Source organism: Odocoileus virginianus, chromosome 13, assembly GCF_023699985.2.
Source record: "Odocoileus virginianus isolate 20LAN1187 ecotype Illinois chromosome 13, Ovbor_1.2, whole genome shotgun sequence".
NCBI classification, from domain to species: Eukaryota; Metazoa; Chordata; class Mammalia; order Artiodactyla; family Cervidae; genus Odocoileus; species Odocoileus virginianus.
In genome coordinates this window covers 61121514-61149492 of record NC_069686.1, presented here as the reverse complement: position 1 = coordinate 61149492, position 27979 = coordinate 61121514, and the positions used below count along the sequence as shown (strand labels likewise).

Below are 27979 nucleotides of genomic sequence, written 5' to 3'. Positions count from 1 at the left end.
TCCGCGGCCGACGCGCCGCACGTGACCGCTGCGGCCGTGAAGGAATCCCAGCCGGTCTGGGGACGCTGGGTGTGGTGGCCGGGGTGTTCCCGCTGTGGGTTTAGGTCAGGGCGAGGCCAGAGCCCTGGAAAGCAAAAGGGAAGGTCAGGCCTGATATAGAGAAACCACGGTAAATCACGATGCGGCGGCGCGGGGCGCGCGGACCAGGGCCTGCCGAGGCGGGACCTCCGCCTGCCGCCGGGATTCGCCCGGCTAACACCCCATTAGCAGTAACGCGGCTGTCGGTGCCAGCAGTAACTTGGCCCAGGTCACGAACAGGGGCTGGAATCCTCACCCCAGCCGTAGCCTTGATGCAGCAAGTTCAGCGGGCCGACAGGTTTTCCACCCACAGTATGTCCCGTTAAGGTCCTCCAAAGCCGGGGAACTTGTTCTTTCGATCCAAATAGGGTCTGGGTTAATTTTCCTAACCGCGCGTTCCTAGAGCTGAGTCCTGCCCTCACTCCACTTGCCTCCGTAGGATTTGTGGCCCCACTGATCCCACACAAAGCTCACAGCATGTCCATCACACACCCTTTGGTAATTAATTGTTTAAATGACCGCCTCCATAATCTCCAGGGATGGAAACTATCTCTTGTTCAATTTGATATCCACAGTAGCTAGCATCGGTATAATTAATTCTTTCCTTGCTGATAATTATACATCAGAGTGCTGTGTGTATTATGTGAGAGGCTTTGTGCTGTGATTAAATTGCTATGTATAAGCAACAAACAGATTCAGGCACTCTGCGGAGAGCTGAAGCAAAAAGCACAGAAGCTTTTACTTAGTCTTTAAGTAAGGAGCTTAACAATAACAAAATGTCACCAGAATATCCTAGTGTTACCCTGCTATCTTAAATAGTCTGTTTTGTCCTTCTCATACACATTGGTCTTGTGTGTGTGTGTTAGTTGCTCAGTCGTGTCTGACTCTTTGTGACCCCCATGGACTTTAGCCCACCAGGCCCCTCTGTCCATGGAATTCTCCAGGCAAGAATACTGGAGTGGGTTGCCATTTCCTTCTCCATAAAGCCTTATATTGCTTGCTCATTATATGACAGAAAATTCTGCTGGATGCTATGAGGGATAAGGTAGAAGACTTCTCAAAAAGGATAAAGATGATCATACTGAGTGAAGTAAGTCAAGGACAAATGCCATATGATATCACTTATATATGTGGAATCTAAATTTGTGACACAATTGAACTAATCTACTAAACAGAAACAGACTCAGACATAGACTTGTGGTTGCCAAGGGGATGCAATGGGAGTCTGGGGTTAGCAGATGCAAACACTTGTATACAGAATGGATAAACAACAAAGGCCTGCTGTGTAGCACAGGGAACTATAGTCAATACCGTGTGATGAACTATAATGGAAAAGAATATGAAAAAAATTATGTAAGTGCATAACTGAGTCAGTTTGCTGTACAGTAGAAATTAAAACATCGTAAATCAACTATCCTTCAATGAAATAAATTTTAAAATAAAAAAAATTTTTTTTTAATTAACAGAAGCTGTCTATTATTTATAACCTAGAAGGGGAATCAGACGAAACTTTTTCCTATGAAGTAATGACTAAGTGCACAGGTTTAGAATCAGGAAGCATAGATTCAGAGGAAAGCTCAATCACAAAACTAGCAGTGACTTCATTAGGAAGTTGGCCTCTGCCACCCTCATAGGAACAGCACCTGCACCTTGCAGATGTGAGGATGTAAATGCAGTTACTTGTACAGCGCTCGGTACAGTGCCAGGAGCTTGATGAATGCTTAACAAACGTTAGCTTCAACAGTGATGGCCACCAGAGGCCTAGATGTACACTCAAGGCTATTATAGGAGCCTTTAGGAAGAGCTGTCTCACAGAGGACACAGCCGGGGAACACGTCCCAGCGGGGGTGAGCTCTGGGAGGTAACTGGCCCTGGAAGCTCTTGAGACTGGTCCAGTCAGGTCTCAGGGGATTCCCTTGTCTGCTGAGCTTCTCCTGACGGAACCCTGACTCCCCACACACCAGGGGCCTGAACAGCAGGGACACAAGATCCCCAGCAGGACCCTGAAAGGCCACTCTCAGCTTTAGAAAGAACATTCTAGATGCTCCCCGCACCCCCCACCCAAAAGCATCACTTGAGTGTTGTGTGAGTCTTGAGCGCCGTCTGATGTACATTTCCACTTCTCCTTCCCGGGTGCTGGGGAGGCGTGACCTTCCAACTCCCTGTGCTTGAGTGAGGCTGCGTGCGAGTTCTCCCCAGTGATTTGGAAGTGGAAGTGACACACACATCATTTGGGGGTGGAGAATTTCTCAGTGAGAGACGCCTCTCTATGGCCATTGGGAATGTCTGGGAGTGTGGCTGCTCCATCAGCCCAGGCCCCTGCAATGAGCAGCCCCTGCCCCATCCCCTGACCCCCCACGCCAACCTGCGATGAACATTTAGCGTGGCTGAGAAATAAACCTTTGTGGTTTGAAGGTACTGAGAGCTGGTGGGTCGTTGTTCTGGCTGCAAAGCTCAGCCTCCTCTGACTGGTGCCAGGCCTTGATGTGTACCAAGATGGGGGGTACTGGTGAGCGGCTCAGATGAGAGGACCAGTGAACAGACAAGCGACTGGAGAATCCCGGATAATTCTAATTTAAATTAGATAACTAAATAATTAAACTATCAACTAAATAATAAAACTAAATTAGATAAATAACTCTAATTTAGAGTGAGTGATCAAGGAAAGTTCCTCTCGGGAGGTGACATTTCGGCTAGGGCCTGAAGGATGCAAAGGAATCAGCCCCAGGAGAGTTTGGGAGCGAGGGAAGGAGAAACTATTTTGAGAGGAAAAACAAGCTACACAAACTCCTGAGGCAGAAAAAAGTGTGGTCCTTTTGACAACAGACCAGGGCAGGGGCTGCGGAGAGAGCGCCATGGGCCAGGAGGGAAGTGCGCCCACAGCCAGGGCAGAGGGAGGCAGGGCGTCTAGGTCGTACGGAGACTGAAGTTATTCCAGCTGTGACTCGGAGCCACTGAGGCATTTCAAGCCCAGAGGCTGACATGCTTTGATTTAGATTCTGGAAAGACCACTCTCACTACTGTGTAGAGGGTGGGCTAGAAGGGGCAGATGTGGGCCTCGGGGTTAGAAGGCTGTTCCAGGGTCCAGACAAAGTGAGGTCCACAGGGCCACAGGTGGGAAGAGAAATCTGCCCTCAGGAGACTTGGGGAGACTGAAGGAGGAGGGGAGCAAAAGCACTGAAGACAAAAAAGAAGATCCTCCGGCCAACTCCTAGAAAAAGCAGAGGCAAGGCTGGAAATTGGGACCCCCAGAGATGTCTTGATCCCAGTGAAACGGGTGCTCAAAAGGCAGGAGAAGGGAGGCTGTGGATGGAGCAGCTGGCCAATTTCCTAAAACATCAGCCAGCAGAAGAGACGTGCTCCCATGAGCTGCCGTGTTACATAAATAGATGGTATTATTAGAAAGAGTCTGACAAGCTCCTCCATCCTTGTGGGCCCTTGATACTTGGTGACCACCTCCACTAGAAAAAAGAGGGGAGCTGCTCATCTGTAGACAGTGAAGAGCCATTCTCACCCACTGACGATTGCAGGAAGAATCTATTGTAAAAGCAAAACCAAACGGGGGTTCATCTCCAGCATTCACATCATCTTTCCTCTCTGTGTCCTCAGCTCTCAATGCCCTGCACTTCCTGCTACCTCATCCTCTTCTCAGGAACAGGTCCCATGGGCTCATTTGCATGCAGGAATAAATGACCGAAGACAGCTCCGTGGGTACCCACTCCTTCCTGGGGGTTTACATCGTCTAAAACCAAAAGCTGAAGTCTTAGGCCGGGGGAAGATTTTAGGGAAGGACCAGAGATCTTCAGTTTACACAACTAGGATGGAGTGACTTATCCCTCCCTGGGAAAAGATTTAAGCTCCTGGGTTCTCATTCAAAGTGCCAAGAATGCATTCTTAGGATCCTTTCCCAAAGCCTGGGGAGTAGTCCCAACCCTTCCTGCCCTTGTAGCCTTCTGCTGGCAGCTACCAACAAAAGTCCCTGGTTCCCAAATGTATTCAAAATCTTGACTTTGGTGTTCAATTTAGTTCCTGTCATTGAAAAAAGACTTCCCAGGTGTGATCTCAACCACTTTTGCCAAGTATTTTATCTAGAACTTCTGTTTCTCCATTACCATTATGTGGTCTCTACAGCTCCAGCCCAGTTGCAGGAACTAACCAGGTGTCCCAGGAATTGCTCTGCTGGGAATTAGCTAGGGGAGATGTTTTCATCTTCCAAGAGAAATTAATCCACATGGGAAACACATTAGAAAAAAACTGAATCCTTGCTATTTTGAATAGTTGAATCAGCTGCACTTATCTTTCTGCCATCACAGCTTACCATGAGCTAGCTCCCTAGAAATGAGGACAAGTTTGTCTTGTCATTAAGTAATGTCTTCATCTTTATGGCTAAACCCCATCACATGCCAGGTCATGCTCTCCCCTTCCCACTTTGTGGACACATGCTCTGTGCTTCTGAAACTCTGCAGAAAACCACTGCCAAGATCCAGTACTAACCTCCAGGTAACCAGAGAAAAACCCCTGGAGGGTGCTGGTAAGGCCCACAAGGGTGAGAGAAAATGAGATCCAAGTGCCCGCATCCTCCTCTGAGCTCGACCCGCCACAGTCTCCCAGGAAGCCAGCCCCTTCTCACGGGGTGAACACACCCTGCCTCTCTCCCAGCCCAGACATTCTCCTGATCTGCATGAGCCCCATGGAGCGAGCCAGCTCTGGGCAGCAAGGCAGACAGACAAGAAGGACGCGAGGACACCAAAGCCTGAGTGAGGAAGAGGGATGAGGAAATAAGTGATGTCAGCTGTGTAGGGGAGCAAACTTTGCCAACCCAAAGTGTGTCTCTTTGGCCTGAAGATTATTTTGAGCTAAAAACAGTCAAGGCCCAAAAGACTCTGACCCTCCCCCTAACTGCTTAAAAGAACTTAGATAGGGCTTCCCTGGTGGTTCAGTGGTTAAGAATCTGCTTTGCAATGCAGGGGACAGGGGTTCGATCCCTGGTCCAGGAAGATCCCACATGCTACTGGGCAGCTAAGCCCGTGCGCCGCAATACCAGGCCTGAGCTCCAGAGCCCGTGAGCCACAACTACTGGGCCCACGGGCCCTAGAGCCCGTGCAACAGGAGAAACCACCGCGATGAGAAGCCTGTGCACCACAACCAGAGATGAGCCTCCATGCACCACAACTACAGAAAGCCCACCTGCAGCAACGAAGACTCAGCATGGCCAAAAAAAACTTAGATGGAGGACCTGTTGCAGGATGACCCATCGCTATAGAAAACCATAATAGGACAGAGGACCTCTGCGTCCCTATGTCACTGCACAGCCCAGCAGGCATTTGTTTACCAACATTTGCTCGTTTCATCTTCCTATAAACTACCTTCCTCCTCTCTGAAGTCCCCACCCTACCCCTTCTCCTCTAGAATGGCATATAACCCTCAACTACCTAACTTGTTCTGGGGCTCCACATGCGTAGAGAGGCCCTGTATGTACGTAATTAAATTTCATTTCTCTTGCTAATCTCTAGTTAACTCTTAGGCCAACCAGAACCTAAAAGGGCCAAGGAAAGTCCTTCCTCTCCAGCAGCTCAATGCCCTCTAGGGGCCTGCGCTGCCGAGCCTGCCCTTTGCTCTCTCATGCCCTCTGCCGTGGCCCATGGGGCTGCTGTTCCTCACTTTACAGATGAGGACCTTGGGCCTCAGGGGCCCACAGGACCCAGGGGAAGAGCCAGGCTTGGTGCTTGGCCTTGACCAGCTCTGTTCTTGCCCCAGTGCATTCACAGCAATCCTGGCGGGGGGCCCCCTCCTCCCTCCTCCCACCCCTCCACCACGGCCCCGGCAGTGTGTTCCAGGGAGCCCCCGGCCTTTTCATCACCACCTGCCTGCTCCTGGGAGAGGGCTGGAACTGCATTTCAGCCCCTGCCCCAGCAGCGGGCGCGAGGCCCCACAGTCAACCTGCTCTTGCAGACACTGTCACTCTGCCCCTCCCACCCATAAACTCTGCCAATCCCCCACCCCCAGCCATGACTCTTTCATGGAACACTTTTTAATGTGCTTTTCTTTTTTATGCATAGCCCCATCTCTTCCCTGCAGCTGCTCCAGAAAGTAGGACAAGTCTACCAGGTCAGCGGTCTGAGGGATGGGGGGGTGACTGGCAGGGAATAAGGGACCCCTGAGCTGGGAGACCCTTGCTTTACAAAGAAAGAAAGCTATTATCAGCAGAATCACCCCCAGCCCCGAGTCTCTCCTCCAGAACAAGACCATCAAAATATTACAATGTCTGCCGCAGGGAACCTGGGTTCGAGCCCTGGTCTCAGCATGGCCAAAAAAAGAACATCTCTAGGCTGGGGCTTGGGGAACAAGTCCCTTTCCTAGCATCCATTTTTCTGGGGAGTTTTAATTCTTTACAATGGCCAAGAAGAAACTGGGTAGACAGGAACAAAATGAAAGTGGCAATGAGGTGAGTATGACCTGGGTAAAGCCGCAGGCTCCCAGGGAGGCTGGGCCCCCACTGGGACGGCTCGGGAAGAACAAGATGGCGAGTCACACTCCCGAGACCCCCTTCCAGAACCCATGCAGGAGGCAAATCCAGCCACAGTGGGTGACACTCGGGCCGGACTCTGCAGGAAGCAACTCAGGGGGCTGTGCAGACCCCTGCACACAGGAAGGGTCAAGCGGCCTGAGGCCAGATCCCTGCCCTTTGCCCCTTGGGCCGCTGCCCTCACCTTAGACAGGCAGGAGGTGAGGCCCAGAGCTCGGGAAGCCACAGGGATGGGTTTGAGGCCACGGGAAACCTCTCAACTGAGACGGGGGCCTGCCCTGCCCCTCAGGCGAGCACATCACCAGGTCCCCGGCTGCACGGTTCACAACGCCCTTCGGCATCTTTCATGCAGCACACTCCAAGAGGGAGGTGAGATCCCTATTCACAGGTAGGTCAGTGAGGTTGAGAGTTCAAACCAGCTGTGCCTGACAAGTCCACACACTCTCTATCCCAGTCCCGCGGCGGCGAGGCCATGTGTCTTGGACAAGTCACCTCCCCTCTCTGGATCTCAGTTTCCTGTCTGATGGCAGTCTCAAGTCTGCTGAGCACCTGCTTTGGGCCAGAGCTCCGCCAGACAGCAGCTGCCAGGGAACAGTGTCCCTCACGGCCTGGGCTCTCACCGCTCCCGGGGGGTGCCCAGACAAGGGGGACACCACACCTTTGGCAGAGCCAGCTTAGCTCCCTGCTGCTGAGGCCTCCCAAGACTCCTGGCCCCACAGTGTTCTGCTCCCATCTCATCACAGCCTGAAGTCTTCTCTGGGAGCTTCCTTGGAGGAGTGGCTGCCATCTAAACGCAAGGCTAGAGAACCTCTCCCCAGATGACCTGGTGCTGAAACGTGGGCGATCAGGTCCTTCGGTTCACTGGAGGTCTGATGGCTGTTGTCAGCCACTTACATTTAAATATTAATTCCTTTAGTCCCTCCTACAGCTGAGATGTTAAACATCAAAGTGCCTGCTGCAGTGAAATACTCGTTAACTAATGGATGGATGAAAAGGCGGATGGATATGTGGGTGGGTGGATGGATGGGAGGATGGGTGGATGGATAGATGAGTAGATGGATGGATGGTGAACAGATGGATGGATGGATGGGTAGATGAGCGGATAAGTAGATGGATGGATGAGTGGATGAATGGGTGGATGGGTAGATGGAGGATGAACAGACAGTTGACTGGATGGAGAGGTGGGCAGATGGCTGGGTGTGTGGGTGGGTGGATGGATGGGAGGATGGGTGGATGAAGGGTGGATGGATAGATGGGTGGGTAGATGAGTAGATGGCTGGCTGTATGGATGAATGGATGGATGGATGGATGGGTGGGTGGATGGATGGGAGGATAGGTGGATGAATCGGTGAATGGGTAGATGGGTGGATGGATAGATGGGTGGGTAGATGAGTAGATGGCTGGCTGTATGGATGAATGGATGGATGGATGGATGGGTGGGTGGATGGATGGGAGGATAGGTGGATGAATCGGTGAATGGGTAGATGGGTGGATGGATAGATGGGTGGGTAGATGAGTAGATGGATGGGAGGATGGATGGGTGGATGGAGGGATGGGCAGCTGAGTGGGTGCACAGATGGATGGGTGAGTGGATAGATGGGAGGATGGATGGATGAATGGGTGGCCAGGTGGATGGATAGGTGGGTAGATGGGTGGGAGGATGGATGGATGAGTGGTTGGATGGGGGGATGGGTAGATGGATGGATAAACAGACAATTGATTGGGTGGATGGACAGGTGGGCAGATGGCTGGGTGTGTGGATGAGGGAATGGAGGGATTGGAGGAATACGATTAGGAGGCTCCACGATGACAGAGTGCCATTCACTGAAGTGGAGACACCCTGATGAGGTAGGTGTGAGCTGGTGGACACAAGAGAAGGGCAGCCAGAGGGTTGTCTGGAGGTGTTGAGAATACAGGCGGGAGACAAAGACACATAACAGGGAAAACACATGCCGCGACCAGCGTCGGGAACACAGACCCCCGTTTCAACAGTGCCAGTCTTCCACTGCAGGCCCCGCGTGGCCCGCAGAGCAGCGTGGCCTACGGCCCATCTTACTCATACCTAGTGATTACAGCCCCTGCTGTCAGCCTTGTCAACTCACATGAGGTGGTGTCTGTTGCTGTCTCAGCAGAGCTGTGACAGGCTGAGCCTGGGCTTTGATGACCAAAGCCAGCAGGCCCCTGATTTGGAACACCCAGAGCATCCGTTCACTTGCCCCTCCCTCAGTGGACAAAGTCCCAAGACTACTATGGCTGCCACATCAACTAGAGATGCAATATTGGGGGCATATCTATACTACAAATTATTCATTGGTGAAATTCAAGATCAGCTAGGCATCTTGTATTTTTACCTGCAAAATGTGACAATGCTACCCAAGCCCAGGGGTCTCTGGGTGGGCAGATCTCAATGGTCCACACCCACCAATGCTGTCAAAGCCCCGGCTGCAAGGTTTGCTGAGAAGGGAAGCCAGAGTGGCAGGCCTGGACAGAGTGACTCCTCCCAGGGCATGCAAGAATCCCTCCCCAGCAAGGACAGCGGGGCTCAGTGAGATGGTGTGTGGCAGCCCTACCCCTCGGGAAGGTGGGTGCAGGGAGGCGCCCTCTAGGTCTCATCCAATCCCAGCCCCTCCTCTAAGACTAACTCTCCCGGCCTCAGGCCTCTGATCTGTGCACACGTTTTCACCACCAATCGCATGGCTCCATGTACCCTTCTGCTGTCCTGTGGGCTGGAGAAGCCCCAGCTGAAATCATTAGACCCCAGCAGGCTGAGCGCCTGCCTGATGCTACAGCCCAGCGTGATGCGCCGGAGCCAGCTCTCAGCCAGAATGGGAGGCTGACTTAGATCCTGGCCTGCTGCAGCCGAGCTGAGGGACCCCAAGCAAGACATGTCAGGGCTCTGAGTCTGAGTTTTCCTGTCTGCAGGAGAGTCAGCTAACACAAGTAACACAATGCAGGGAGCTCGCTGCCAATCTGGCCTGTAGGAGACCTTGGTTCATATCCGTTTCCCATATTTTGTTTTGAATTAATTTATTATTTTTTAACTGTGGCAAAATCCACACTATAGGGGACTTCCCTAGTGATGTAGTGGTTAAGACTCTGCCTTCCAATGTAGCTGGTATGGGTTTGATCTCTGGTTGGGGAACAAAGATCCTACATGCCACACAGCCAAAAAAAAAAAAAAAAAGTCAAAACATAAAAAAAAAAAAAGACAAAACATAAAAAAACAAAATACACACTGTAAAATTCACCATCTCAGCCCTTTTTTAAGTGCACAGTTGAGTGGCACTCAGCACATTTACATTCTTGTACAGCCATCACCACCATCCATCTCCAGAACTCTTTCCATCCTGCATGGCCAGAACTCTTCCCATTAAACAGGAACTCCCAGGACCCTCCTCCCCTCCAGCCCCTGGCTCCCACCCTCCTTGGGGCTTAGCTCCAGGGGGAGCTATGCCTCTATGGATCTGACTTCTATAAGGGGTCTTGTGTAAATGGAATCATACAGTGTCAGTCTTTTGTAACTGGCTTGTTTCACTTCCCTTGACATCCGCAAGGTTCGTCCATGTAGTAGCATGTGTCAGAATTTCCTTTCTGAGTAGTATTCTATCACATACATATAATAACCATATATATATATATATATATATATATATATGGTTATTTCATTCATCCAACAGTGGACACTTGGGGGTGCTTCCGCATTTTGGTTATTATGGATGCCGCTGCTGTGGACACAGCGTTCAAATATCTCTTTGAGACCCTGTTTCAGATCTTTAGGTTTCATACTCAGAAGTGGAATTGCAATCATATAGTAATTTTTAACTTCTTGAGGGACCCCATGCTCTTTTCCACAGTGGCTGCACCCTTTCACATTCCTGCCGACAGTGTGGGAGGGTTCCACTCTCTCCACAGCCTCACCCACACTCACTTTCTGCTTTTTCAGAGCAGTTGTCCTAGGGGCTTGAGGGGGCCAGTCCCCGTATTTCTGGACCTGTGCCCAGCAGGGAGTTGTGGTTGTTGGTCCTAGGAGTCTGTCCTGAGCTTCCTCCCCTGGTCCTCTGGGTCCCTGGGAGGCAAACAGGTTTTTCTCTCCCTGGGGGGACCACTGACTTTGCTCCTGGTTCCCCAGAGGGGTCTTCTCGCTCCCCCTGGAGCTAAGCCCTCACTGTCCCACCCAGAAGCAGTCTGAGTGGCAGCTGGGAGTCCCACCACAAGGACAGCATCTCCCCAAGTCCCCAGCACTCACACTCGATGCCTGGAAGCCACCCCTTCACTAAGCCAGCAGCACGCGGGGCAGAAGGCACGACCATGGCTGGCATGTGGTCGAGGTAAACACTGATGGAGGGAAGGCCTGGAATGATCCAGAACAAGACTGGGAAGGGAGCCTGTGTGTATCCTGCTGTTCCTTACATTAAGGGGGATGCCTCAGCAGGACTTTGGAGCCATGGAGACCTGGGTTCAAATCCCAGCCTTATCAATACCTGCTGTGTGATGCCACGCAAGCCCCTTCATCTCTCTGGGCGTCTCCCTGTGAGAAGGTCACCCCTAAACCCCAGGGGCACTATGAAGCCTGGCATCGCAGCACCCACCTGCCTGCCTATTTCACACAGAAACTGCCCTCCGCCCCAGCTGCCGAAATCCCCCTCTACGTTCAGAGCATCAGAAGGAAGAAAGCGCTAGATTACAAGATAACACCCTCCTCCTGACTCCGGCTGGCCAGCTCTGAAGGGAAAAAACAAGCCCTCTGCGGCCCCACCTCCACTTCATCCTTTCTTTGTGTTCGGGCTTCTGAGGAAACAAAGGGTCCCCGGTGGCTTCCTTCCAGGGTCCCCCCTCCCTCCCAAAATTCCCCAAAGGCTGCCAAACTCAGTGAGAAGAAAAGTGAACCATTTCCTGGAGGAGGCCAGCACATTTCAGACAGGGAACAGTGACACGGCTGCTCCTGTGGTCACCCCCTCACCCCCTCCACCTTTAGACACATGTCACCTGGGCCACACACCCACTAGCACGTGGCCTCCAGGAATGTGCTGAGATGCCCAAAGATAACCTGATGAGGGTGGAGACAGTCACCTCCTCCAGGCTTGTCGCTCCTGCCCCCACCAAATCCTGGACCCCAGACATGAGGGGCAGGGGTAGAGAGGCATGATCGGGCACTCACTGAACACCCGGAGACTCCAGCATCCAACAAGCAGTCGTTTCATGATGCTATGCCAACCACACGCCAGTGGCTGGGCATTGTGCCGGGAATTCAGGCCCCTGGGGCGGGGGGGCCCAGGGAGTGGGGCCCAGGGAAGGCGCTGCCTGCTTTGCCCCCTCCCCTTCCCTCACATGATTGGTGCTCAAAGCTCTGCCCACTGGAAGCTGAGAGCAGGGAAAGCGGAGGGAAAGCAGCCGGCACCCAGCAGACAGACAGACAGTGGTTGGGGTAGGACTGGAGTTCAACCCAAGGAAGTCGGCAGGCACAGGGGAAGGGAAGCTGGGGTCCTGAGGAAAGACCTTCCATCTTCCTTCCCCAGTCCGAGTGCAAGACATCTCCAGAGAGGGCTCCAAATGCTCCCCTTTTTATCCCAGGATGGGTGAAGGGGGAAGGGAGGCTTGGACCAGAGTCTCTCCCAAAGCCTCTTCCCCTTTCCCCTCCTTCCACTCCCTCCTGCCCCTCCACAATCGAGGCCTGGCCTTGCCCCCGCAACAACCTCCATGACCTCCTTGTCTCCCAGGAAAGTCGCAAATCCTGGCCTCCTCCCGGCTGCTCCCTGACAGCACCCAGCACCTGGAGGGGCGCCCTGTCATTCACGCCCCTCCGCCTCCCCTCCCTCCCTGGAGCGCCCCACTGTCTGCCGGTCAGTGCCCGGAGAGGCTTCCAGTGTCTTCCGCCGGAGCGGCCTCAGGCCTGGTGGAGAGCAGGAAAGACTGACGGCTTTATTTAGCACCTATTGTGTGCAGGCGCCTCCACGAAGGTCACGGCAAACCGTCTTCATACTCGATCCCCAACATGGTACTGTCCTGTCTTACAGAGCAGGAAGCCAAGGCCCTGAATGGGGAGAGGCTTTCAGAGGACTTCAGGGCAAAGTAGAAACGCAGCAGAATGAAGCAGGTGGCCAGGTGTGTCCCACGACAGGTGGAGCTTTGCGGAACCAGGCAAGAAAAAGCCAAGAGGATCCTGCCAAACACAAGGGTGAGAGAGGAGGAGGGCACCGGCCGGTGCTGAGAGGAACAAAGGCCGGCGGCGGGCAGGCCCAGGAAGGGGCGGGCAGGGCGGCTTCGCCAGCCCAGCAGGGCAAGGATGGCGTGCTGTGGACCCGGGGCAATGTTGGGGCAGTGGGAGGTGGTGTTTCAGAGTTGGGGAGCCCTTGCTGACAACCTCACATGGAAGGCCCTGCCCAGGGGGCTGCGGGGCCAGTGGGAGAAACCTGAACATCCCCGCCTCCAGAGATGGCTCTGGAAGGCAAAGCCACTCTCACCACCCTTCCACAGCCCATCTCTGCCTCCCCCAGGAGTCCTCCATGCTCGGTAACCCCCGACTCAGCTTCCCTCATCGTCGGCTCTGGTCTTCGTGACTGCGGTCAGCGCTCCTATGAGGGGTGTGGGGGGTGTACCCATCTGCACACAGGCATGAGCCAGGGTGGGCCCGGTGGACTTTCTCTGAGGCCCACCCACCATCTGTACCCAGCTCTGGCTTCAACTAGCTCAGCCCGCTGACTGGTTGCAGAAGCCCCTGCACCCCCAGCTCTCTGCCGGGGAGTGCATGCCCCCACGGCGCGTGGAGAGTGACCGTCAGCCCAGTGACCAAGACGGAGGAGGCCTGTTACAACTTGGGGGCGCCCCAAGTCACGCTCCCTGCACGTGTCCCAGAGCCATCAGAGGGCAGCCGCAGACACAGTCTGCACAGAGGCCAGGCGGCCAGCACGCCACTGCCTCTGCCGCAAGGCTCCCCCGGGCACCTGGCTCTACCCTCAGCTGGCGCCTCAGCCCTCACCTTGACCACGCGATCCAGCAGCCCTGGAACTGCCTGGGCTGGCGCGCCTGTTGCTTGGGACACGAGAAACGTGGGTCTGGGGGAACGCACAGTGGAGGCCCAGCTGCCTGGAGAGCTCCTCGCCCGGCTTCAGCCCTGCTGCTCTGGGTGGGCGGAAGGCATGGCTGAGGCGGGACAAGGCATCTCGGGGTGGGGGGCCCAGCCCGCTTGGCAGCAGCCGATCCCAAGCAATAGCCACAGCACACACCCTGCGCCTTCCATCTCACAAGAGTGCGAAGGTCTGGCCATGCCGCTGCAAGACGACTTCCCCTCGAGCCCCACATCAACTGGGCTTTGGAGTCCACAACCCAACCGCTGAGTCAGCACTCCTGGGTGTCCTATGAGGGCTTAGACGGGGAGGCCGTGACCCCAAAGCTGAAACTGTCAGACACCTGTGCCCACCTGTGCGATGCGCCTGGGCTGGCACAGGCTCTGTAAGTGTCTGCTACAATTTACCTTAAGAGAGGAGTCTGGCTGTGTCCAAACGAGGGATTAGTGCAAACTAAAATCTTGAGGCTCTCACTCAGCATAGAAGAGGATAAAACAATGCCACCTGCAGTATGGATGGACACAGAGACCGTCCCATCAGTAAAGTAAGTCAGAGAAAGACATCACGACATCGCTCATATGTGAAATGTGAAATATGACACAAATGAACTCGTCTACAAGACACACACAGAATCACGGACATAGAGGACAGACCTCTGGTTACCCAGGGAGGTGGCCTGGACTGGGATTTTTGGGTGAGCAGGTGCAAACCGTTATACACAGAATGAACAGACAGCCAGGTCCTCCAGTGTACTTGTGTACTGTATAGTTCCTACAGGGAACTATATTCAATGTCCTGTGATAAGCCATAATGGAAAAGAATATGAAAAAGAAAGTATACACGTGTACAACTGAGTCACTCTGCCGTACAGTAAAAATTAACATGACATTGTAAATCAACTACATGTCAATAAAATAAATTAAAAAAAAAAAAGCTTGAATCCAGCCCAAGGCATGGGGACATTGATACCATGGGTCTCTACCGTCTCCTTTGCCACCCAGAGACAGGCCCTGGCTCTGCAGAGCAGCGGAAATTTCTGTGTGAGCTTGCCGCCTCCCTCATGGACTGACTGCTACAGCAAGCCCCACTGTCACACACGGGTCATCAGGTTCTTATCACAGACCCCAAAAATAAGATCCCCTGGAGAAGGAAATGGCAACCCGCTCCAGTATTCTTGCCTGGAAAATTCCAGGGACAGAGGAGCCTGGCAGGCTCCAGCCCTTGAGGGGTTGAACAGAACTGAGTACACACACAAATAGTCACTGTCCCACCAGAGCGGCAGTGAAATCCTACTCCCTTCTCCAAAGCTGCAGACGAGAAAGGACCAGGTTGGTGAGGAAACACTGCAGCCGGCAGCCAGCCCGCCCAGGCTCTGTTGAAAGGACTCACTGCGTGAAGATAAAAGGAAGCAAGACTGCTTTCTACACAGGAGGGTGGCTAACAGCTCTGGGTGGCTTCCCCACGCGTCAGGACTGCTCCAGGGCTTCCCAAGCCTGCCTTCAGCCAGTCCCACGGCTGCGCTCCTGAGTCCCTGCATCACCCCATCTTACAGGAAAGAGAACAGAGGTGCCATGACTGGGCTGTGTGCCCAGTAAGCAGCAAAGGTGGGATCTGGACCAGGGCTGCCCCAGAGAAAGCTCAGCCCTGAGCTCACAGCGCCACCACCAACCACACAGAGAAGCCGCCCAGGGGGACAAGGCCAGGAAGCAGCTTGCTCAGGAGACGGGGGTAGGATAAGTCGATGGGCCACAAGACAGTGGACCAAGGAGCTGGAAGAAGCAGGGCCCCAGACCATGACCCTCCCCGGCTCTGCTGAGGGAACAGCCTGACGTCAGGGCCTGCTGTGTGTGCTGAGAAGTCAAACCCAGCCTGGGTCTGTGCCCTGCTCCCCCCACCACATCTCCCCTGGGACTGGTGGAAATGCAGGAGTGATCCATGCAGACCTCTCCCCTGAAAGGTGAGGGCAACACCGAGGTCACAGCCTTGCTCACGGGAAGCAGGCAGTCTGCTGGTTGGACTGGCACTCCCTGGGATAGAAACAGGAACATCAACTCACAAGAAAAGGAGAAAAACCAGTTCGTCAGGAGTGCCCCCCTCCCCCCTCCCTGGCAGCTGTGACCCAGATGGGTGAACAGGACTCCCAGCAACCCAGGCCTTGCGGGAAGGGCAAAGACCCTTCCCAGCATCTTCTCAAAATCCCACCCAGAAGCACCACCTGTGTTATGATGTCAGAAAAGGGGTTCTTATCCACTCCTTTCTGTTCACCAGAGGTCAGTACACACTTTGTTTTCTTAGTGGTGAGACATGGTCAGTCAGGAAATGATTCCTGAAAAGCAACTTCTCACCAGCTGTTCGTCAGAATCCCTCCAGGACTTCCCTAGGAGTACATCCGACTCAGCGCAAGCCAGAATGATGTTCTGTCTCCTCCCCGCTCTCTGTGCAGATAAGGCAGCACAGTGCGGTGACCCCAGGGTGCACAAGCCGGCTGTGAGCCTGGTCAGGCACTTGGTCTCTCTGAGCAAGTTCTTCCTACTGACATCACTGCCATGGCCATCCTCATTGTACGTGACAGCAAAAACTGTTTCCTGGCCTCTTGCTTCCAGAGACCCTCTCAGCCCGAAACGCCTGCTATTTACTTCTAAATGTGTATCTGTTTTCTCATTAAAAAAAAAAATCCTAGGTGGTTTTCATACCTCTGCCCCCACACACCCCAGCTCCCAACATGCACTTGATGACGTTCCCTTTCGCTGATACATCTGTTGTGATGGGCCTGACAGCCAGTAAAACCATTTCACTGAGTTTTAAAAATCACCCACTTAGAAACTATAAAGTAAAACCTCTTTTCTCCAACCTCTGCTCTGTAAAAGCACTTGGGGCTCAAGAAATTATCTATCTTTATGGGGGAAATCTGCCAGTGCTGATCTGCAATAGGAATTCATCACATGAGCAGTAACTCACTGCCCTGAGGGCTCCCTGGATAACACCGGAAAGTTTATAGCTGTTTCCGGCAATTCAGAAAGAACCTCAATGATGGTAAATAATTTTTATGTTCTTACAAGACAAAAAGCCAAGACCAACAGGAACCCTGCAGAATTTCATCTTCTTTGCTATAAAAGGAGGGATTGCTTGGTCTTGGCTCTTGTCCTGTAATTCAGGGATCCCCAACCCCAGAACCAGTCCGTGGCCTGTTAGGACCTGAGCCTCACAGCAGGTGAATGGTGGGCGAGCGAGCCCAGCCTCATCTGTATTTCCAGCCGCTCCCCACAGCTGTGCGAGGATTATCCTGTAGCATCTCCCCCCACCCCCAGCCATCTGTGGAAAAGCTGTCTTCCGTGAAACCAGTCCCTTGCGCCAAAAAGTTTGGGGGACTGCTACTGTAATGTATCTCCAGCCTCAAAAACACATTTTCCATTTACAGTCAGCTGATCCATGGTTAGAAAGCAGCCCAGGTCTGAAGTTTGCTGTTTTCCTCTCGTCAAAGACGACCGCCAGGGCAGGGCACTGGGCGGCGGCTAGAGACTCAGTTCTAGACTTAGTGGTCCCCCCGCCTTGCTGTTTCATCACCTGAGTCAGACCAGGGGACCCGCCCCATCTCTGATGACAGAAGGTGAGTTCCGGACCAGGTGCCCCCATGGCGGCACAGGGCATTTGATGGGGACAGAAACAGACTCTAAGGAGCAACCCCTGGTGGGTAAAGAATCCGCCTGCAAGGCAGGAGACCCAGGTTCAACCCCTGGGAGGGGAAGATCCCCTGGAGAAGGGAATGGCAGCCCACTCCAGTATTCTTACCTGGAGGATCCCATGGGCTGAGGAGCCTGGTGGGCTACAGTCCACAGGGCCGCAAAGAGTCGGACACGACTTAGCAACTAAACCTACTAACAAGGACTAAGATAACCTGTCAGGGGTCAGCTGGCTGGGGGTTCTGAAAGCTTGCAGCACGCTGGAATCAACCAGGGAGCTTTACAAAAACTCTGGATTCCGAACCCAAGCTGCAAGGACTCTGATTTGGGTGCTGGGGCTGAGTTGAGGGACCTGCTTGTTTAGCCAGCAGCGCTGCACTGGGAGAGCCCAGTCCTGTCCGTTCCCTCTCGCTGATAAAGCAGACCTGGGTCCAGGCGGAGACGTGACTGAGGGGCAGTCACCGGGGTTGAGTTACGCCGCAGAGCTGAAGTCCCCCTCTGGTTGTTACCTGTGCCCCCCAAGCGTGACCCCCTCCCCTTCGCTTCCTGCGAAGACACCCTTCTCTGAGCCTCAGCACAGGTGAGAGGGCCAGCGGAGGGTACGCACACAGGGTGGTCGTTGCCCAAATGTGCCAGCCCTGCATCTCTATCAGCCTGCCTTTATCCTATGAGGGGCAAGTCATCATCCTCATTTCACAGACGCTGGGTCGTCTGGTCAAGGACACATATCTGCATAAATGACAGAGCTGAGCTTCGAATCCAGGTGGTCCCTTCTGTGGTTCATGCTTAAATCCACCAGGGGCCTCCCTCATTCGTCTAGTTCAGGGTTCTGTTCCAGCATCCTTCTTCCCCATCACACAGCCGGCCCAGTCTTCACCCGACAGCTTATTCCCAACACTTCTCTTTCTCTCATTTTCAGCTGACGTTTAATTAGCTTCAGGGACCTCTGGTCCACTTTCTGGCTCCCCCAGGGTTGCCCCGTGTGTAACGTCTGTGCCACGTGACTGTATGGCTGAGTAAGCAGTCCCTGGGGTCAAGGCCACAGGGCCCGGCACACAAGCGTCCTGGGAGGTGCCCACAGCAGAGTGACGGTGGATGGCCTGAGTCCGAGTGCGGAGCCAGGCTCAGTCCCAGCTGCCCCCAAAGGGGTGTGCACAGACATGCAAACCCAGGAGGTCCCTGAGGCCAGAGAGATGGGAGGAGGGAGGCTGGTCAACCAGGCCTCAAAGGGCACGGGAAGGCGCTTGGCTTCGGTCCTGAGAAATGAGAAGCTGCCAAAGCTTTGTGGCAGGGAGACTCCACCCTGTGACCCATTCTCCATGTACCAGGCAGGCCAGACTCATGGTCCCCTAAAGGCAAGAACCTCATCCAGTTCCTGGGGTCACTGAGTGACAGGCAGAGGCATTTCTTGTACTTGGTGGTTTGTTTATTATCATTTGCTACTTTGCACCAGTTAGTAGAAGAACGAGAGGTACTCCAGAGTGAAATCATGATTTAAAGCTGACAAATGTCTTGCTTCTGCCCCAGTAAACACATCATCCATGCACGACACATGCTCCCACACTTTATGACAAAGCCAGGTGAGAAGAGGAGTGAGGATTAACCCTATGCCATAGAAGACTTTTTGGGCAATAAATTAACAGTGTACACGAGACTGGGAGAAAAAGACTTAGATTTCACATGTGAACTGCTGAAAATATTCTGGGAGTGCTGATTTAAGTACAAACAGTGGATTTTGAGTGGCCTACCATTTTTTGAACAATATCCCATCATTTAGGAAGTTTCTTACCCACAACTACAAAAAAAGTTTTGAATTAATGAAGTTTAACTATATTTGGATGCCTCAGAATAAACTGGAATTTGGAAAAGACCCTGATGCTCGAACGATTTAGGGCAGGAGGAGAAAGCGGTGACAGAGGAGGAGATGGTTGGATGGCATCACCAGCTCAATGGATAAGAGTTTGAGCAGACTCTGGGAGATGGTGAAAGACAGGGAAGCCTGGCGTGCTGCAGTCCATGGGGTCACAAAGAGTCAGACACGAGTCAGCAACTAAACAATAACAACAACAAATTAAATAATCCCAGGGCCGGGTGGAGAGGGAGGTGGGAGGGGGGACCGGGATGGGGAATACATGTAAATCCATGGCTAATTTATTTCAATGTATGACAAGAACCACTGCAATGATGTAAAGTAATTAGCCTCCAACTAATAAAAATAAGTGGAAAAAATAAACAAATAAATAAATAAATAATCCCAGGGCTCGGTTTATGGGTCCCTAATATTGAGCGATTACTGTGATTGACCCCAAATAAGCCACTGACCCCACACACATCAAAGCCAGTCCTGGGTTTTAGCTGACTTTCACTCTTACGCAGCCCGACACCTGAGTCTCCATGTGGCTGGGGCCTTTTTACCTTGTTAACGTTGTCCTTCACCTTTGTGGAGTTTTCCAGACCGAAAGCCGCTCGACCAGCTGCTCTCAGTAGTGGCAGATTCGTACTGAGTCTGTTTCTGCAAAGACAACCAGAAGGAAAAAAGACTCAACCTTTAAAAACACTAGACTTTATATGTCAAGAGCCTTAGGAATACTCATTCCTTCAATCCAGCAATTCGATTTTGGGGAATTACCCGTAAGAAACTGAGTGCAGAAGAAGCTGCGTGGAGTGAGAGCGACAACAGCCCCTCTTCTCTTAGAAAAGAACAGGAAGAACCCCAAGATGCAGTAAGGGAACAGGTGAGGAAAGCTAGGGGCAACCCTGCGGGGCCACGAGAAAGACGCTCATGACGAAGCTATGGGGACCCGAGATGGTTCTCTTTATATTACTTCATCACCTTGGAGACATCACTGACTGTAAGACAAACCACTGTTTCATGTATCACCAAGACAAAATCTCAGGCTGGGGCAGCTAGTAAGAGGCATCTAAGTAAAACTGGGACACCCCTCCCCCACCCCCGCCCCACCAAGGGCTATTCCCTGCATGGAAGGGGAATGATAAACAGCCCTGTCAGAGAGAAACGGCATTCGACTTTGACCCAAGATGTAAGGAGGGAACAAAATTAGCCTTGAGAACCTGAACAAGCCAGGACTCAGGCAGGCTGGAGTCTGAGTTTGCACTAACGCCACGGCCTAAAAACACGAGTTGCAACTGAATGTATGTGAAATTTAATACCAAGTGCTCTCAAGTTGACAGCGCCCCCCAGGCGACCATCAGAAGCCAACAGAACCCTCCTTTGGAAGAGCTGGATTTCAAAACGGGCTGACAGTGCTTGTAAGACACCGTCTTACAGTTGAGCCATCAATGCATGACTCAGAGATGTGAAAATAAGTGAGTTGCAGGATTAACGTAAGCAAAAAAGAAGACTAAAATGGTATGTGGATAATGACATGTCTTTTGCAGAGGCGACCATGTGGAACAAACTACACTAAAATGTTAATAGTGGTTTTGTGTAGGTAGTAAGATGAGAGCTTTCTCCCCCTCTCTCTAAACAACTCATTTTCCAGATTTTCCTAAAGCAAGCATGTATTCAGTGGTCATAGAGGCAACAGGAGAAATAGAATAGGGTGATGCACAGAGGGAGGGAGTGGTCAGGGAGGGCTTCTAGGAGGTGCTTCCTGAACTGGGAAGGGGGGCGGCAAGGGAGCAGCCAGAGCTGTGCACGGTTGCATCCCACATCAGGATGGGGCCCAGGTGATGGGGCAGATGCTGGATACGTATTTGTTAAATAAATACACAAGTTGAGGAAAATCTGCTAAGACGTGAGCCTAAGCCTCCAGGGGCCTCAATCAGAGAGTCTGGCTCTTCAGTGGGCCCATTCTCACCGGACTGAGCCGCTGCACAGGGCCAGGCTACCAGCTGGGCCAACAGCAGGACTCAGGGAAAAAGTCTGCAGCTGAAAATTCGGCAGAAAACTATGGTTGCGTCTAGTTTCCCCATCTGTGAAATGAAGGTCATGCCTCTGCCACCACGTGAACTTCAGATAATACGGAGCTCTGAAATACTGAGCCCAGCACAGCTGCAGGGCTGGGGTGCTCCGGGGCGCACTCCTGGGGGCCCAGACGCCTCCCTGCAAATGCAGCATCTCTGAGCCTTAGGCAAGCTGCTCTGCTCTGCCGCTCAGCACACGGGAAAGCTGCCACATCAGCTGCATCCTTCTTGCCTGCCTGTGCCTTCCTGGACACATCTGCTGCATACAGTCCTGAGCGAAAGAGGGGCTCTGCCCTCAGGGCGCCAGGAACAGCCAGGCAAGCAAGGATAGGGCCCCAATGCCTGGGGGGTGTGAGCCCCAGGACTGACCTCATGGCAGGGGAAGACAGGCTTCTCGAAGGAGGGACGCCTCCTCTAAAGCCAAAACAGAGACCAAGGCCAGCCACAGGATGGGGTGAGTGAGTGAGTTCTGAGTTTTTCTACATTGTTTACACTTACAATTCTATGAGTTCATCTCCATCTCACTGACGGACCGGAGGTGGGAATACCTGCCAAGGTCACAGAGCTTGGGGACCACAGTGCCAGGGTTCAAAAGCTGGCCTGGGAGATGGAGGGGACCACAGAGCGCCGGGGCGCCAAGGGGGGCACAAAGGGCCATGGGGGCTGTGGCCTCGAGAAGAAGCTGAGCTGCGCAAACCCAAATGTGTCTGAAAGGGGAACTGTCCGTGGGCCTTCTGTACAGATCGTTCTCTGGCCCAAGTCACTACTAGGAGGACATTCAGAGGGGGACCCTGTCTCCTGGGGCCAGACTCCTGCCCTGGTCCCAGCTGCTCAGGAGAACTGACCGTCCAGCAGGGCCCCATGCGATCAGGAGTCCTTTAAAAAAGAAAAGGCAGCAGAAGGATGAGCCACAGTGATTCAAAGTGGAAGAATGACTCAACCCAAGGCTGGTGGTTGTGAAGGGGGCCACTGACCAGGAATCGGTGACCCAGAGCCATCCCTGGCTGACAGCTGGCAAGGAAAGGGGAGCCTCAGTCCCACAGCTCCAGGGAACTGAATGCAGAGAAGCTAAATGAACCCAGAAGCTGATTCTCATCAGGGCCTTTCAGAAGGGAACGCGGCCCTCGATTCTGGCCTGTGAGACTTGAACAGAGACCCCACTGTACACCCTGTGCCCAGGCTCCTGACCACTGTTGTGAGCGGCTGCGGTTACGCCGAGCTGGAAAGAAGGGACGGGGGAGGGGGAAGGGAGAGCACAGGGCCCATGATGCTGGCCTGGGGCCTGGGCCTGGCTGCTGACCGCACATGCTCAGAGCAAGGGGGCAGGGAAGCACCATCCTGAGCAGGTGCAAATGGACTCATTCACTCAACCGACTTCCCTCAAGCACTAGCTGCAACAGAAGTGCTCTCCAGGGGTCCAAGCTCCACTCCACGGACAAAAAGATGGCCAAACAGACTCAACCCAGTGAAAGACGCCCCCCAGGAACAAAGCCCCTGAAGTGAAGGGAGGTCAGAGAAGGGTCATCAATCCACCAGGAGTCGAGAATGTTTTCCCGGGACTGAAGCCTTGTCTTGGGCCTTAGTAGCTCAGGAGGAAGGGAGGCCGGGATGGTGGGCCGGCCCTGAACAGAAAACGCAGAGATCAGCATGGCAAGCTCTGAGGGAGGGCAGCAGACTGGCAGGGGACCACAGTGGGCCAGGGCAACCTCGGGGGCCTCCCAGGTCAGCCGAGGATGCTGAGCAGGGCTGAGATCATGCGACATAGACGCACTGCAGGCCGCCGCCCAGAATCAGCATGACAGGCCTGCACTGGGGGACCAGGGCATTTACACCGTGGGGTGTCTGCCAGCCTCAAGATGGCTGGGTGGTCAGCACCTGGCACAGAACAAACAGCCTCTGTTAGCTTGAAAGGTCAATGTAAAGTCAGGGGGAGGTCCTTGAGACTCTAACCACATCAGGGAAAGCAGCAAAGGAGAGGAGTCTTGTACAGAACTGAGGGTCCAGGCCTGGGGGCCCAGGAAAGCCAGCTGCAGGGGCAACAGACAGTGGCCTCTCTGTGGCTCCACCTCAAACCCATAAGCAGGCTCTGACTCCCTAGGGGGGAACAAGGACTCATTGGACGGTGGCCGGCCATCATATGATCCCCCCTTCCTGGAGGGAGAGAACCAGGTACCTGTCCTGAGGAGCTGCAGAGATGGGACAACATACTCCAAACCCCAACCTCTGCCACAAAGACAGTAAAGTATGGGACAATATACTCCAAACCCCAACCTCTGCCACAAAGACAGTAAAGTATGGGACAATATACTCCAAACCCCAACCTCTGCCACAAAGACAGTAAAGTATGGGACAATATACTCCAAACTCCAACCTCTGCCACAAAGATGGTAAAGACAGATGACCCTGAGGTCATCTGGCTACAGGATTTCTGCCCATTCCAACAGGGTCCAGAAGACCTGGCCCAGCCACCGCCTCCCTGGGGGACTGCCAGTCAGCCCCACCCCTAAAGGATTTGCTTGCCCCCGTGTGCTAAATACTAGTGGCTCGCGTTTCTCTAAATGCAAAGTGTTTTTCATGTATGGATTCATCTCAACCTCAAAATGGTCCTAAGTGCTATTATCAGCCCATTTTGTAGTTGGACTGGTCCAGAGGGGTTTTGAATTTTTAATTTTGTTTTAGCTGACAAATCCCTCCTTGAAAGGAAACAGTAAAAGAAAAACCAGGATGCGAAACAGATGGATTGAAGCCTGGGAGGAAGGGGTGGAGGGTGAATCTGGTGTCCCACATAGTCAACATTCTTCCCACAGTGACTCCCAAGGGGTCCTAACAAACAAGGGGCCCTGAGGACTGGAGTCTGAGATCAAGGCTCACTCAGCTGGAGTCCCTTTCCTGAGGACCACCCAACTGGCCTGGCTAAGAGGAGGGTGGTGAAGCTGTGGGAGAGCTTTGAGAGATGGGACTGTCCACCCTTCACCAGGCTTCACCAACTTCGAAGCGGACTTGGGAAGGCCGGCTCCTGAATCTGGACCATGGCCCCCACTTTTCTCTCCGGAACCCCTTCCTTGGGAGACCCCACATCAGCCGAGCCCCATTGACTGGCTCAGAGCCCAGCACTTGAATGTGGCAGATTCTATGGGAGCTGGAGGGGCAGGAAGGGCGAGCAGCCAGGGCTCTGAAGAGGGAGCCTGGAGAAGGCAGGGAGGGGCCTCCAGCGTCGGCGCAGCTGGCAAGAGGGGGTCCTAGATACCACCACGGCCGGCCCCCAACTTACAGCCCAGGACCCCTGAGGCCAAGACAGCATAAGTCCTGCCCAGGTTTCTCAGCGGCTGGGTGGCAGGACTTGAACTGGAAGCCAGATTTCTTGACCTCTGGCTCCAGCCCCTGGCCCCAACAGTATCTGCGAGAATCAGACTAAGGCAGGACCAGACAAGTCAAACGAGGACGAGGGACTCAATCGGAATCTCCATTCTGCTCTAAGTTGCCGGATGACCAGCGGCAGGAAGCACCTGCTTGTCGCAACTTCGCCAACGGACCCTGAAGGGTCTAGTGCCCTTCCAGCGCCCACCCTCCAGAGCCACCCCGGCACTCTGCCTCGGCCACTTAACAGACGGCCGCCGGCGGCCCGCCCGGTGGGGTCCAGCCGCGGAAGCCGCACGTTCCAGGCACAACCCGGACGCTGATCGCACACACGAGCGTCTCTCCGCACAGGCACAAGCCCACCGCCTCCCGCGCGCGCACACACCCGCCCTGTGCATCCAGTCAGCAGCGCCCACGCCCTCGCTCACAAACTCCCACACTCCCCCGGCCCCCGCCCAGCTCGCTCCCACGCCGTCCGCCATCAGCGCAGCTGGCGCCCAAGCCTCACCGCCGGCGCCTGATCCCCCCGCTCGGCTGCGGGCGAAGGTGGGGCACCCGCGGCAGGCCGCGCCTACCACTCTTCGGTCCCGCCCCCTGGGCTGAGCCCCGCCCCCTACCGCTCCTCGGCCTCGGCCCCGCCCCCGGCCCGGCCGGAGGATGTGAGCTCACTCCCGCCTCCCTACTCCCGACGCCGCCAGGAAGCGGCCGCCCGAGGTCGCCGCCCGCTCGCTAGCAACGGACCGGCCACGGAGTCACCAGCGCGCCAGGAACCCGGGCAGAATCCTCTGCCCCTACCCTTCCCGCGCCACACAGCAGCTGCTTTCCAAATGGGTACAGAGTGAAGGCGGGCGGCAGAGCTGGCGCTAACGCCGCTCACAGACGCCCCGCGCCGCCTGGCCTCTCGGGTCGCGGGGAGAGCGCCGGCGCGGACGCCCCGCCCACCGCTCTTCCGGCCAGGCCACGTGACCGCGCGCGCACGTGTTTCGGCCTCTAGGTGCCGCGGGCCGGGGGCCGGAAGCCGTCCCGGCCGGCGCCCAGCCGCTGTCCACCAAGAGCTGGCCCGGGCTAGCCGGCAAGGCGGCGGGTCCGGGAACGGCGCAGAGGCGGCGCCCGCCGGAAGGTGGGCAGCGGCCTGGCCATGAACCCCAGGGGCCTGTTCCAGGACTTCAACCCGAGTAAGTTCCTCATCTACGCTTGCCTGCTGCTCTTCTCCGTGCTGCTGCCCCTCCGACTGGACGGCGTCATCCAATGGAGCTACTGGGCCGTGTTCGCCCCCATCTGGTTGTGGAAGCTTCTGGTCCTCGCGGGCGCCTCTGTCGGCGCGGGCGTTTGGGCGCGAAACCCGCGCTACCGCACGGAGGGAGAGGCGTGTGTGGAGTTCAAGGCCATGCTGATCGCCGTGGGCATCCACCTGCTGCTGCTCATGTTCGAGCTCCTGGTCTGCGACCGGGTGGAGCGGGGGACCCACTTCTGGCTGCTGGTCTTCATGCCACTCTTCTTTGTGTCCCCTGTGTCCGTGGCCGCCTGCGTTTGGGGCTTCCGGCACGACCGGTCCCTGGAGCTGGAGATCCTGTGCTCCGTCAACATCCTGCAGTTCATCTTCATCGCCCTGAGGCTGGACCGGATCATCCACTGGCCGTGGCTGGTGGTGTTTGTGCCACTGTGGATCCTCATGTCATTCCTTTGCCTGGTGGTCCTCTATTACATCGTCTGGTCCCTCCTGTTTCTGCGCTCCCTGGATGTGGTTGCTGAGCAGCGAAGAACCCACGTGGCCATGGCCGTCTGCTGGGTGACGATCGTGGTGCCGCTGCTCATTTTCGAGGTCCTGCTGGTGCACAGGCTGGATGGACACAACACGTTCTCCTTCATCTCCATGTTCGTCCCCCTTTGGCTGTCATTAATCACACTAATGGCCACAACGTTCAGGCGAAAAGGGGGCAACCATTGGTGGTTTGGTATTCGCAGAGATTTCTGTCAGTTTCTGCTTGAAATTTTCCCATTTTTAAGAGAATATGGGAACATTTCCTATGATCTACATCATGAAGACAGTGAAGATGCTGAAGAAACGTCGGCTCCAGAAGCTCCTAAAATCCCTCCAATGTTTGGAAAGAAGGCCAGGGTGGTGATAACACAGAGCCCTGGGAAATATGTCCCCCCACCCCCCAAGTTAAATATTGACATGCCTGATTAAACCTCTTCTGGGGAGTGCCCACCAGTGGAAGAGAAGTCATATACACGCAAAATCCACCTTCCTTTGGCCTCTTTGCCCATCCATGCCAAATCTGGAACTGAAAACAGGCTTCAAAACATCATTTCATGCTTTGAAATTGCTGCCTATCGGTGACTCATCAGTATTCACCAGAGATGCAGGAGGTTCTTTTACTGTGTAGGTGTGTGTGTGCACGCGTGCTGTGTGCCCCCATGTGTGAGGAACTTGTTTTCTAGGCTCATGCTTGCAGAGCTAGCTGAGAGCAGAAAATTGAGTTGTTCTGGTAGGTCCTCAAATGGAATAACTACCTGTGGTTTTTTAAAGTGGTACTATACCTATCGAAAGTATTTAGAAAAGTATTTTTATACACTGCTAACGTAAAATTGTATTTCAGATTGTGCCTGCTGTGACATAATAGCAAATGTAAAGAATTCTCTTTCCCACCACTTGCATATAAACCTCATAGTTGTTATTGTCAGTGTTTCCGCTGTTAAAATGGTTTTTCTTTGGGCTTTACTGATACTGGTCTTTAATAGCCTAATAGGTGAATTTTTCTAATGTAGTGAGCCCACCCATATTTATATGACTATTTTAGCAATGTAATATATATTATGTTAAATTCTAGTTTTGTGCAGTTTTATTATGTTAAAGTATTTTTTTTTAAGTTTGTGAAGATATATATGTCTACTGCAGATGTTAAAAATTGCTTAAAACATGAATATGTACCTGGTGTGGGGTCTTATCAGTTCTAGTCATGAATACAGGGATTGAAGATCCCGAGGATCTTACTAGTCAGGTGTTAGAGGATTCTAACAGTTGGGAGGCCTCTCTTGGAAGTAACCACTGACCTTTGGGAACAGTTGACATGCCTCAGTGTGGTATCAGACCCTAAAGTGACACCGTTATTTAGCACCTTGAATTCTTCCACACAGGCAAGAACATCTCTTCAGGAACAGTCAAAAGAAGCAGATGGTTTGTGCATTTCTAAGAATCTTAGAATCTTAGTTGGCCGTGATACAGTGATGATTGTACTTGTCATTGGAAAGCCAGAGAAGTTGACCTTAACCTGAAATGGCCAACAGATTCAAGTATTATTTTAAGGCCCAACTTTCTTGATCGGGCAGTGACAGGGAAATAA

At 53.7% G+C, this 27979-nt stretch overlaps 2 protein-coding genes across 2 annotated transcripts in view; one reads left to right on the top strand and one right to left on the bottom strand.

Annotated features, from left to right (window-relative positions):
• Positions 1–25462, bottom strand: part of RALB (RAS like proto-oncogene B) — a 70168-nt gene extending 44706 nt beyond the window's left edge. Inside the window, exons 1-2 of the mRNA XM_020894642.2 lie at positions 25374–25462; positions 19764–19860 (exon numbers count right to left, since the gene is read on the bottom strand). The gene's annotated coding sequence lies outside the window, so the exon portion shown is untranslated. The remainder of the gene's footprint in view (positions 1–19763; positions 19861–25373) is intronic.
• A 296-nt stretch (positions 25463–25758) lies between these two features.
• TMEM185B (transmembrane protein 185B) lies at positions 25759–27560 on the top strand. Its single transcript, XM_020894623.2, has one exon. The coding sequence runs from the start codon at positions 25771–25773 to the stop codon at positions 26821–26823; it is 1053 nt and encodes a 350-aa protein (XP_020750282.1). The 5' UTR covers positions 25759–25770; the 3' UTR covers positions 26824–27560.
• The last annotated feature ends 419 nt before the right edge of the window (positions 27561–27979 follow it).